Source organism: Amblyraja radiata, chromosome 32 (genome assembly GCF_010909765.2).
Source record: "Amblyraja radiata isolate CabotCenter1 chromosome 32, sAmbRad1.1.pri, whole genome shotgun sequence".
NCBI lineage: Eukaryota > Metazoa > Chordata > Chondrichthyes > Rajiformes > Rajidae > Amblyraja > Amblyraja radiata.
The window spans coordinates 10,640,328-10,653,975 of record NC_045987.1 but is presented as its reverse complement, the minus strand read 5'-3'; the positions used below and the strand labels follow the sequence as shown (position 1 = coordinate 10,653,975).

The 13,648-nt window shown below is 40.6% G+C and overlaps 1 protein-coding gene across 2 annotated transcripts in view; it reads left to right on the top strand.

Moving 5' to 3' along the window:
- The window catches only part of gpsm1 (G protein signaling modulator 1), a 152,727-nt gene that overhangs the window by 84,187 nt on the left and 54,892 nt on the right, over positions 1 to 13,648 (top strand). For both annotated transcript variants that reach the window (XM_033048936.1, XM_033048937.1), the window contains 2 exons: positions 596 to 704; positions 11,555 to 11,681. In XM_033048936.1, the coding sequence (XP_032904827.1) occupies positions 596 to 704; positions 11,555 to 11,681 (236 nt within the window). The remainder of the gene's footprint in view (positions 1 to 595; positions 705 to 11,554; positions 11,682 to 13,648) is intronic.

The following is a 13,648-nucleotide window of genomic DNA, read 5'->3' as shown; positions in this document are numbered from 1 at the left end:
CAAACATTATGGAAGGCACTGTACATCAGAATGTCTTTGGACCTTTCTGCAGTGTTTAAGAAATCTGACCTCTCAAAGCAAATGCAATCCTGTATTTTTCTTCATACGTGCAACTTGCCCATCTGATGTTCTGGGTTGAAGTTTGCTTGGCTACAGTGTGTTGGCAAATTTCCCAATGAACCTTCATCCCTTTCATGATTATTTTACCATCTTCGGTCTGTCTGGCCTTGTTATCTTTATAAGAAAATCTGTTATCTTTGTTAGAAGATCTGCTATGAGAATCCAATAAATCGTGGTGCAGATGACACTCTGACCATGCAAACAAACAGCCAGATGAGAATTTATGTAGTTTCACACTCTTCACAGTATAGCTGGTTGTATGGTCTCCAATGTCTCCAAATTCATGAATTTCGTTATGCAGTAAAGGATGGGCACCATCCTACTAAACTACTTTATAGTATAGAAAAGAGATAACAGAAATATGTTTGATTGAATTTGACAACCGATGAAAGAAAAATATTCTAAACTCATTTTCAGTTGTACGATAGGGCACAAGAAACGGAGCTATCAGGTGTTCTTTTTGGTTTTTGGACAGAGTTGGCGAAGGAAGAGCGTGTTGGAGTCTGGGAAATGCCTACGTATCACTTGGGAGCCATGAGCAAGGGCTACATTTTGCGTCAAGACACCTAGAAATCTCCAGAAAGGTGAGAAAACTTCACACCCACATCATAGAATCTTAGAGCAGTGGAGGCTGCCACTTGGCCTAATGTACTTCTGCTGATTGTTTGAAAGGTTTGTCTTATTTCGTGATACCCATACATCTATTTCCCCTTGTCCATTTGTGGTCCTCGTAACCAGTTGTCTTTTGAAATTTACTTTCTGAATCTGCGTTCAACATCCCTTCAGGAGAAGGCAGGAATGGGGTACTGATTGGGGATGATCAGCCATGATCACATTGAATGGCGGTGCTGACTCAAAGGGCCGAATGGCCTACTCCTGCACCCATTGTCTATTGTCAGGTAGCGTAGTCCAGATTTGAAGTAACTTAATATTTTTCAGCAAAGTTCTGATCATCTCAACTTTATTCCATATGTCAGTCACCTTACATATATCCCCTTTCCATCAGTGGATGCAGTTTATCACTATTTAATCTTTTCTATTTTCCCTGTTCTAACAAGAACAGTCTTGGTTCAGGGCAGAGAGAAGCATGAAATATCTACTCCACACACATTGCACTCGATGGAATAATCCAATAATTTCCAAGACTGACAGAGAAGAATGACTGAACATGAAATCAAATGAGCCTCATAAATAATCTTGGCATTTTAAAACATACATGTTCAAAATATTCTGAACAGTGTGCTGTAAATGTCTTTATCTCAATGTACATAGTTAAGGAGATTAATTGTGGACGAGATAAATAATTCCGCTGGTTAAAACGTGCAGTATGTGACTGCATCGAGAATCTCATGTCCCCAGTAAACATTGAGCAATATAAAAATAAACTCAAAACAGTGAATTTTATTTTTAGTGTTATTCAAAATGAAGATAATTTTTAGTTAATTTATGTTAATAAATAAGAGCCGTGTGGTTATAAGCTGATTAGCGGCAACATCCAAAGGATGTTTTAGCACTTCATATGATAGTAAGAACAGTCATTCATTTGATTTAATTTTCTGTTTTACACATACTGATTAGTTGGCCTTAAAATATAGACATTCAACATTGTAATCTAAAAGAGTAAGAAGATGATCTAAGAGTTTGACAATTAATTAGAAGATTTTGGCTTAGCACACTAGTGCGTGATGTGCAGTAATGTTAATTTTAGGAAATTTCTTTTATAACCTGCCTATTAATACGACTGGCCTCTTCATGCTCCTTGGATGCCAGATGGGTGAGAGTATATGTTAATTGGAAGCACCAAGGAAAATCTTGTGCAAATAAAGAACTTTCATTGTTGACAATGCCGACAGCTGATTTACACAAAGTAGGGCCTCATTAATGATGATAAGGAAAATGATCTAAACATGTATTTTTGGCCCTTGATGGAGGATTACTGTTGGCCAGGGTGGTTTCCCTGTTCGACTCCAAATTGTTTCCTACTATCTTTTATATCCACCAGAATACGCAGATGGCTTCGTTCTCTGCCAACAGATGACATATTTTGTTAATACAGCTTTCTCTAATTATTGTACTGCACTGACATGAGATTATATGCTCGGGTCCTGATTTGAGCTTGAACCCACATTGTCAGATATTGAAATACAGGCAAGTGTAGCACAGAAGCCAAGATTTTCCTATTGTGATGAAAAGAGTTTGAGCAGATAAACACTAAAGGTTCAGTTCATTCCAATGTGTATTTGCATCCAATTTTACTGCATTGTACCAATCAAATCGGCGGCATGCTAAGTAGTAAGGAAACTGAATAAGATCATTGGTTTTAGGCAAAGGAAAGTGGTGGATAAATTTCAAATTCTGAATATTGTGTTTAAGAAACAAAATTGAATGAATAAAAAAAAGTCCTTATCTAATTAGTAAACAGATTGAACATGGATTCGATCATTGAAAGTGTCCTAAAATAACCTTGGGCCACCTTGCATGTTGTCATGAATCTTAGACTGGAGTTAAGCAAGGCCATATCATTGCCACCACAATGTTTCAGTCCTTCACACATGCAACAGGCTTCCAGCTGGAGTGCAATTAACCTGCAGGGCAAATGGGAAACTGTTCAAGCTATGCTACTTCCACTCAAAACCATGGTTACCCCACTCTTAGTAGTCAAGCTGCATTAAGACCTGTCTCACTCACCAAAATGTATGAAAGGAGGGGCCTGACACTCAACATCAGCAAAACAAATATCTTGTATCAACTTGCCCTCACTGTTAACATTGCCTTCTGACAATGAAAGTCCATGATGATGCACTGGAAAATACTGACCACCTCCCATAACTCGAGAGCCACTGCTCAACGAAAACTGATGGCGATAATGAAATTCATCATCACCTTCAATGCACCAGGACAGATTTTTGGTCATTATAGGGTAAAGAGTGTTTGAAAGGTCACGACTTCAAACCCAACTCAGTGGTTTACCAAACAGCACTTCTGTACCATTCTGAGTCATGGATTATCAACAGTAGACATCTCAGCACTGGAAAGAGACCACCACTGCACAGCATCCTCAGTACTTCAACTCCCCCTCCCATTCCGAATCTGACCTTTCTGTCCTGGGCCTCCTCCATGGCCAGAGTGAGTCCCACCGCAAATTGGAGGAGCAGCACCTCATATTTCGCTTGGGTAGTTTACACCCCAGCCGTATGAACATTGACCTCCAATTTCAGGTAGTATTTGCTTTCTCCCTCCTTCCCCACCCCTTCCCAGCTCTCCCACAGCCTACTGTCTCCGCCTCTTCCTTTCTTCTTCCTGCCCCCCCACCCCCACATCAGTCTGAAGAAGGGTCTCGACCTGAAACGTCACCTATTCCTTCGCTCCATAGATGCTGCCTCACCCGCTGAGTTTCTCCAGCATTTTTGTCCACCTTCGATTTTTCCAGCTTCTGCAGTTCTTTCTTAAGCATCCGCTGTATCCACTGGTATAACTGGCATAATTGACATTCCAATGCACAACCACAGATTGCTGAATAAAACACTCAGTCCAAGCTCTTTTGTGGTAAGAGATTACATGGTGGATGAAGGAAAAGAATGAAGGATGTTCAAAGAGTCTCCTTCAAAAATAGCAACATCTTCATTGATGCCTGGTTCCTGATTCTTCAAAGTAGTGAAGGAGCATTCAGGTTGGCACTGAGAGTGATAAAACCACTTTGAGGATTAGGAATAACCCTGTGTAAACAGTGGAAGGGTAGAGCATTGAACAATATAGCTCAGGAACAGGCCCTTCGGCCCACAATCTCAATGCTGAACATGACCCTAGACTAAACCAATCTTCTCTGCCTGCACGTGTTCCATATCCCGCAATTCCCTGAACCTCCATCTCCCTGTGTAAAATATTGCAGGCACTATGCCATAGGCACAATGAAAAATGCAAGCATTGGAGCTAATGAAACAGCACCTGTTCTCCCAGTAATCAGCTTTTCATATGTTTAAATTAGTGACTCCAAACTCGAACCTTGTGGGTCATATAATTGTTCTGCTATTAAAGGTAACATGTTAATTAGTCATGGTAATTACATCTAAATTATATATACAGAATTGGGCTAATTAGATACGGACTCATTTGTTGAAAAGCCAAGTCATTCTATGTAATGCTGACGCCCTATTTGTTGTAAGCATCTGTATGTGTAGCTCATTTTAGCACCGTGCTACAGGCTAATTGCATTTGTGATTTTTACCTGTCAAAACAAGAAATTCTCCTTTTAAATGTTAGTTTGGATCACAATCCTGGTTGAAAAGATGAGGAGGAGTTTTAGTTGCAAGCACAAGACTCACCTGATCACAAATTGGGCAATATGTATTCTGCTGACATTTAAATTCTACACCATGCTTACATTCTGATTAGAGCCCAGTAATTAACAATTGCTAAATGTGCCTCCTCCTGGAGTTCGTTATAGAGGGCACGATAACCTAATTGTGCAGACCAGTAAACAAACTTTACTCGTATCCATTTTAAATTGACTTGTACAGTCCTTGAGAGACTTTTAATATCTGGTGTTATCTTTAAACCCCCCAAAACACTTAAAAATCATGCTGCATTTGATTTCATTAAAGACATTTGTCAGAGTTAAATCCTTCTGATGTATTTGTTCCTAAATCTAATTAAGATGGTTTATTTGTGTTAATTACAAACTAAAATGGTATATCATGAAATCTTTCTTCACTGCGATAACTTAAGAACGGCTTCCACAAGTTGTGCTTGGCCAAAAATGTTGCTCGTCTCCAGGAAGAATGATACAGCTTGGATATTCAAGCCAATATTATTTGAACAGCGACTGATGCAATCAACATGAATCATACTCGTTAAAAAGTGAAGTATGGGTTATTCAGGCATCAGTGTATCTTTGCTGCATCCGATAGCAGAAGATCATTACACGTAATTGTCCAGATCATCTGATGGCAAGAGGAAATCAGGTTCATTTGTGGTACTAATTTTAAACCAAATTTAATATTATTTTTGTACGTCAAATAAAACCTTCCCAAGTACGTGGATGTTTGATAACGTGGTCATTAGATCTGGGGAATTAGTAAACCTGAATACATTTTGAATCCTTTTTGAGGGTTGAAACATCATTGCAGTACCAAGCACTGCTGTCGCTCATACATTCATGCACGTACATAAAGAAAATCCAATGGCACTGTCTGAAGATCGGGGACGCATCCAGGTGTCTTTCTCGCACTCTTGCCTTCCCGAAGTTGTAAATGTTTTTTTTTTCCAAGAATGCTTTGGAAAAATTTGAGTAGTTTGATGAGAATCTATTTAAATTCAAGTGCATTCAGTCTAGTTTAAATTCAAGTTTGTTTAACAGATGTAAGAATTAATGGGCATTAGGCTTGAAGAGTTAAAGCAACGAAGCATATCTTTAAATTATGTCTAAAAGTGAATGCACAAAATAAATTTATGACGTAATTCAACTGAATTATTCTGAAAGTGCTGTAACTTTTGAGGAAAGTTAGATTAAAAAGTTAGGCCACTTGGAATCCAAGATGGTTTGTTAAATTGAATCTAAAATTGGCTTGATTATACGAGGCAGGTAGAGGGTTGTTTTTGTGACTAGAATTCTATGACCTGTGGTGTACTGCACTAATTGGTAGTGGGATTTTTGCTGTTTGTCTTGTATATAAATTGGATGAGAATGTCTGTGGTTTGGTGAGTGATTTTGCTGATGACGCAAAGATTTGTGAAGTTGTAGACAATGAGGATAGTGTGCTTATGTACACGGGATAGAATGCTGATACATTGGGCAGAGTGGTGCCAAATGGCTTAATCCACAAATTTTGAGTTGCCTAATACGGACCAGGTATTACAGCTCCAGTTGCAGGGGAGATTACCTGGGGGCGAGGTGGTTTGGGTGGGAAGGGATGAGTGAGCCAAGGGGTGGCGGAAGGAGCAGTATCTGCGGAAAGCAGAAAGGAGTGGAGATGGGAAGTTGTGACTGGTGGTAGGATCACATTGGAGGTGATTGAAACGTCGGAGGATGATGTGTTGGATGCGGAGGCTGGTGGGGTGAAAAGTGATGACCAGGGGATCTCTATTCTTGTTCTGCGGGGAAGGAGAAGAGCAGAACTACGGCACACAGGAGATGCCAGTGAGGGATCCATCTTTCACAGAAGGGGGAAAAACATGTTTCCTGAAGAAAAAGGATTCCTTGGATGTCCTTGCATGGAAAGTGTCATCATGGTAGCAGACGTGGAGACGAAGGAATTGAGAGTAGGGAATAGCATCTTTGCAAGAGGCAGGGTAGGTGGAAATGTAGTTCAGATAACTGTGGGAGTCAGCTTATCCAAAGGCACTATCGTGTCTGCCTCAGCAACCACCCCTCGCAGCGCGACCCAGGCACTCACCACAATCTCTGTTGTGTCTCTGCCCGCACATCTCCTTTAAACTTTGCCCCTCTCGCCTTAAAGCTGTGCCTTCTAGTATTTGATTTTTCCATCCTGGGAAAAAGGTTCTGACTGCCTACCCTATCTATGCCTCTCATTATTTTATATATGGTACTTCCATCAAGTCTCCGTGCAATCTCTGGTGTTCCGGAGCAAACAATCCAGGTTGTCCAACCTCTCCCTGCAGCTAATACTTCCGAATCCAGGCAGCATTCTAGTTGACCTCCTCCAAACCCTTTCCAGAGACTCCACATCCTTCCGGTAATATAAGGAATTACTCTTTAACATCAGGTGGATTCGTAATGCTCAGCATGTGAGATGACATCTGAAGAACACATCACAGGATTAAAAACACCTTAGGAATGTGTGGGAGGGGAGTGGGGGAATATTCCAATTTAAGTTTTATCTCAGATGGCAAGTCTGGATTTTGAATAATCACACATCTTGGTTTTAAAATGTAATTCAATGTGTCGTTTTTACTGGTTCTGACATGACAAGCTTTTAGAATGAGATAACAGCTTTATTCCTTGGAGCGCATGAGGCTGAGTGATGATCTTATGGAGGTGTATAAAATCATGAGGGAAATAGATAGGATGAATGCAGAGAGTCATTGTCCCAGAGTAGGGGAATCGTGAACGGGAGGGCACAGGTTTAAGGTGTAAGGGGGAAGATTTAATAAGAACCCGAGGAGCACATTTTTCACACAGAAGGTGATGGACATACGGAATGAACTGCCAGAAGATGTAATTGAGGCAGGTACAATAACAATATTTGAAAGACATGGGCAGGTATATGAATCCGAAGATTTTGGAGAGATATGAGCGAAACACGAGCAAATGGGACTAGCTTGGATGGGGCACCTTGGTCAGTATGGTGAAGTTGGGTTGAAGGGCCTGGTTCCACGCTTTACATCATTAACAAATTCACAGTAACTTACCGGTACTTAACATAATTCAGCTCAGCCTTTGATGAGTACATCTCCTGTGCTCATGGTGTTTGTCGAAGAGTTACGGAGAGGAAAGCATCATGCTGATTTAATGTCTTCCAATAAATCAATGATATGTTTGTATTGCTGTTATATTTTCCTCATGGAGAGGAATGGTGTGTTCTGAGCATCACTGGTAAATCATCTTTTTCGTCCATTCTGGATTAACTGGGAAGATGCTGAAGCTGAAATAAAACACAATTCCTTTCCTCATCCTGATCTTCAGCAAGCGGAATTGCACAGTAAATGTTAAGCCTCCCATTGCCTCTGTTTTCTATCTCCTGCCCTTTTCTCACCTCCTGACATTTGCAGACTTTGTACTGATAATGAACAAAGAAACATAACAACAAAATAGTCATTATTAAGTAATGACATCTGGTTATTACAGTGTTACACAGCTTTAATGTAATCTCAGGAGAGCAGTGAATTGTACAAAGCATTTGCTGTGTACTTATGCTTGATGAATGCAGTTTGAAGAATTTTTATTTTGTAGTATAAAATATTTAATTTTAAGAATTTGTCGTGTTCAGAAATACTCTCTTTCCTGATTCCTGATGTGATGAAATCAATGCTTGGGTGCAATGTATTTGCCTTTTTACCATTTGGCCACCTATTTGAGTTTGATGAAATGGGCAGGATTTGGACCATTCACTCTCTGCCTCTGCGCAATTTCTGGTTACATCATATTGAAACACATTGGGTCACGGCAGAGAAATAGGCAATATAGTAAATAAGTACTTCTTCTTTCGTGTGGCGTGCACAGCCTAAAGTTGTTGGACAAGTTGTTCTATTTGATGTTCCGTTTGTGCACGTCGAGTTGATTGCATTAGTCTAAACAGGGCCGACCACGTATAGGTTGCAATCTTCCACCCCAAATAAGTACTTGAGTCTTCATTAAGGAAGAAATTACTGCTGGAATCCCATTTCCCGCAAGCCTAGGCAGACCCAGCGCAAGTGTTCAGTGAATCGGTCGCCAAGTCTACACTTGGTCTCGATGATGTACAGGAGGCCACATCGGGAATACCAGATGCAGTAGACGAGGCTGGAGGGGGTACATGTGAACTGGATGCCTGTGGCTTGTGGTGTGCCTCAGGGTTCAGTGCTGGGGCCCGTTACTGTTTGTCATCTACATCAATGATTTGGATGAGAACACACAGGGCAAGATTAGCAAGTTTGCTGATGGATCAAAAGTTAGTGGTTTTGCAGATAATGAAGATGGTTGTGAATGATTGCAGCAGGATCTGGATCGATTGGCTAGGTGGGCGGAGGAATGGTTGATGGAATTTAATACAGAGAAGTGTGAGGTGTTGCATTTTGGGACGTCGAACAAAGGCAGGACCTACACAGCAAATGGTAGGCCTCTGGGTAGAGCAGAGGGATCTAGGAGCGCAGGTGCATGGTTCCTTGAAAGTCGAGTTGCAGGTAGATAAGGTGGTCAAAAAGGCTTTTGGCACTTTGGCCTTCATCAGTCAGAGTATAGAAGTTGGAAGGTCATGTTGTATAAGATGTTGGTGAGACTGCATTTAGAATATTGTGTTCTGTTCTGGGCACCATGTTATAGGAAAGATATTGTCAAGCTTGAAAGGGTTCAGAAATGATTTACGAGGATGCTGCCAGATCAAGAGGATGTGAGCTATAGGAAGAGGCTGAGTAGGCTGGGTCTGTATTCCATGGAGCGCAGGAGGATGAGGGGAGATTTTAGAGGAATACAAAATCATGAGAGGAATAGATCAAAGTCTTTTGAGTAGGGGAATCGAGGACCAGAGGACATAGCATCAAGGTGAAGGGGAAAAGATTTAATAGGAATCGGAGGAGTAACCTTTTCATACAAGGGGTGGTGGGTGTATGGAACAAGCTACCAGAGGAGGTAGTTGAGGCTGGGACTATCCCATTGTTTAAGAAACGGTTAGACAGGTACATGGATAAGACAGGTTTGGAGGGATATGGACCAAGTGCAGGCAAGTGGGATTAGTGCAGCTGGGACATTGTTGGCCGGTGTGGGAGAGTTGGGCCGAAGGGCCTTTTTCCACTCCGTATCACTCTATGAATAGTTCTTGTGAATAAAATGTTTGCCACTATTCTGAGGAAACCTGACACATTTCAACACCTTTATGTACACAAGAAAATACTGATTCTGGAAATTTGAGCAAAACACAATGTGCTGGAGGAACTTAGTGAGTCAGGCAGCATCTGGACAGACGATGTTTTGGGTCATGATCCTCTTCAGATTTAAGAAGGGTTTGGACTTGACACGTGGAGGATGTGAGGGATAGAATGGATTTGGAGGATGCAAATTATGGGTGATGAATCTAGACGATGCAACTGATGGGGATGGATTTGGGGGACGACATGTTGAGTAAGAATAAATGCTGAAACGTTGACTTGCATCATACCACAATGGATATGAAGGGTTTGGAAGGCAATGAACTAAATGCAGCCAAATGGGACAAGGCCAATATGCTACCGTGGTTGTCATGAACAAGGTGTGCCACATGCACTGTGGCCCAGTGTCCAATTTGACTTGGTCATGATCCTGTCCATTTTAGGTCCTTAGCATGTTTAAAGGCATTGTATATACACAATATGCCATTGCGGAGAATCCATGATAGAAAAGAGTTGGAAGTTAAAGTGGGAAAATTAAGAATTGGTAATGTTGTTTTCTTAAGTTAAAGAAGTAGGTGTTACTTTATTGTGGTAAGGAATTCCAATCTGTTAAAGTCCGGGGAATGTAATGTGTTTCTGTCCAAAACAAGGTTATGTCCTTGGTTCAAAACTGTTTAAAAAAAATGTCATGCAGAGAAAAGGAACCACACTAATGGGCCTGTCCCACTTAGTCTCCTGAAGTCACCAAAAAAGGTGCCGATGTGGCTGCCACATGGTCGCTGGGGTGTCGCCTGTATGGTCGTGAGCAGTCTCCTCAGTCGCCCAAAGAGTCGTAGCGCCTTTCTGGTATCCGAAAAATTTTCAACATGTTGAAAATATTTCAGCGACAGTGGCGACTTTGGGTTTGATGCTAAATTAGCGTAGCTTGGCGTAGGTGTAGTCGTAAGGTGTCGCCAGGATGTTGTCGGTTGTCGGCAGGTGACGTAGGTTGGCGCAGGTGCTGACTTCGGTGAATTTCAATGTCGTATCCGCCAGCAGTCGCCTAAAAAATTGCCAAGTGGGACAGGCCCATTAGTCCAGTCGCCGTTTTTTTGTTGACCTGCTACGAATATGAGAGTCGCCGAAAAAAATCGCCTAAGTGGGACAGTCCCATCAGTGTACGCTACTGTTGTGCATCCCCGTCTAAGTAAAATACTGAGGTTTGTGCTAAGTGCTGTTCTTTCACTATCAGTCCTTGAATGAAGATGGTTTTAATTCAACCCTTTCCATTAATCATAGCTGTTCAGCTGAGTAAGGGTTAATATTTTAAAACAAACAAAATTTTGTATTCGGGTGCCCAAGCAATGTTCAAAAACAAACAACTTTCCAAACGCTGAACTTGATGCCAATAACAGCAGCGTGTCTTTCAAACACAGTGGTTTAAAGATTTGCCCAAGACTTCCAATGTTCCATTATGCATAATGTAATATCAACATTTAAATGTTCCTTCAGCATATGAATATATTTCATTAGCGATACAGATTTTTGCATTGGTCTGGTGTAATGTGCAGAAACTGTGGAAGAATCATAGTCTCATCTGCTATGCAGCAATCGGGATTGGCCATTAAACAATAATAAACAGGAGGTGGTCTGGAATGTGCAATGACAACTCAATTAAACATCGACGTACAGTGCAGCTTCTGAATTTAGTCTCATGTTTTTTGCATCAATTGCATCAGACCGGGCACTAAATTTCCTGTTTTTCTTTGCTTTCAACTCCTGACTCCTGCCCCACCCCACACTTGCCACCTTCGGTATATCACTAGGACAACCCCACCCCCTTCCCCCAAATCCAAAAAAACCTACACGGCAACATAACCTCGGAGGTAATCCCTTGTGCAGTGCAAGTTTTCAGTCTTGGGATGTCTTCTTGCAGATCGGCGATCGAAGTGGTGAACTTGCAGCCAGTTTTAATGTGACAAAACAGCAGTCGGTGCTCGGCATGAGCTCAGCTCCAGAGAATAGACAGTCGACTCCTTACCACTCCGATTATGAAGCACAAGGTAGGTGGATCCTTTTTTCCCCCTAAAATAACAATGTTACGGATAAACTCTTATTCATAAGGCATGTAATTGGACAGAAACAGAGTAGAATCATAGTGTGTGCCAATAATCTTAAATCACCGTAAAAGGCATAATGATTAGTGGTGTTAAGTTGCCTCGAAGATCTATCCCTGTTTTTAAAAAATCCTTTGACTGTCTGAGTTATGTCTTGTTGACACAAGCTGTTGGTTTTGTGGGTGTGATTCTGGGGTTTGTATGGTTCTTTTCATTTTTTTTAAAAATCCAGTAATGTACTTGTATGAGTTTTGCAAAGTAGAGCTCAGTAAATACATATTAAGCTAAGTCCAGGTTGACTAGCTGAAGATCTCAAAGAACAGTCTGTTTGTCTTCTAATAAATGTAAGGTGCATTTGTATTCTAATTTGGTTTTTATATGTGACAATTTCTTGTTCTTTTATTGCTCATACCTGTGATGCTTGAAGACATATTTAAAACATTCCAACTCTTTTCTATCTTTTTTTTAAATTTATTTATTTTTAAATTTTATTTTAAAAACATTTTTTTTTTTTTTTTTATATATTTTTTTTAATTAGAAGTACAGTAAATTACAATAATACACATCACATATATCTTAATACATTTGTTGTACCACTTCGTTTTTCAAGCTTTAAAAAAGATAGAAATAAAAGAAGTAAGGAAAGTGAGCAAGAATCGTGAAGGTGCAGGAAAGTGTTGGGAAAAGAAAGCCCCTTCCAACTTTTTATATCATCCATATCGGTTATTGCAACGATGCCTGGTTTTCTACATTCATTTTTCAGTCTACAAGGGAATTGATTATCTGGCAAACATAATGAAGGTTGCAGTGCCCTCCGTAATGTTTGGGACAAAGACCCATCATTTAATTATTTGCCTCTGTACTCCACAATTTGAGATTTGTAATAGAAAATCTCACATGTGGTTGAAGTGCACATTGTCAGATTTTAATAAAGGCCATTTTTATACATTTTGGTTTCACTGTGTAAAAATTACAGCGGTGTTTATACATAGTCCCCCCCCCCCCCATTTCAGGGCACCATAATGTTTGGGACACAGCATGTCTTGTAAATGAAATAATATGGGTTGCTCTTCCTTGGGTGCATTTGAGAAGAGACTATATAGGTAATTGAGCATAGAAAGAAATGCTGAATGTAAACCAAGGATGTGGCAAACTCACAAAATCAGGCAGCATTTGTTGAGAGGGATTTAGTTATCAATGTGAAACAGTAAGCTTTCATCAGCTGGATATATTGATGAGGTGAATGAATGAGATTTAGATGGAGTCTACAGTGAATTAGAAACCAAGCACAAATCATTCAGGCCAATACATCTGGTTCAGTGCTAAAAATTCAAAATCATTCAGGCCAATACATGTGGTTCAGTGCTAAAAAATGCAGCTGTGGTCCCAGACCATGCATCAGCGTTGTACATTTCTGGATCAAGGAAGCAACGCCTATGACTCTGCACAAGTGTTTCGGTTGATATTACTGAACCCTGAAGTACTTTCAGGATAGAAGAATTGGAACAGCATGGGGACATTTATCCCATCAAGCCTGTGCCTGCTCTTTGCAGAGCAATCCGTTCAATCTGAGTGTCTTGTGCTTTCCACACAACTTTACATTGGTTTTGGTCTTCAAATATTTAATCATTTCCATTCTGATAACTATAACTGAATCTGCATTTAACACACTCACAAGCAGAGCATTCCAGGTACAAACTGCTAGTTTACACCCCTCAATCTTTTACAATCATTTTACATTTGTGCACTGTGGTCATTAAATCCTCCACCATTGGAACTATTGTTCTCTACCCAAAGTGAACCCTTCAAGGTTTTGTCCTCCCATATCTCCTCTCAACCTCATTCTTCATACTGCAAACATTAATAAATTACCGGGCAGGCAAGTGCGAGTATTCCACCATGGTTGCTCTGCT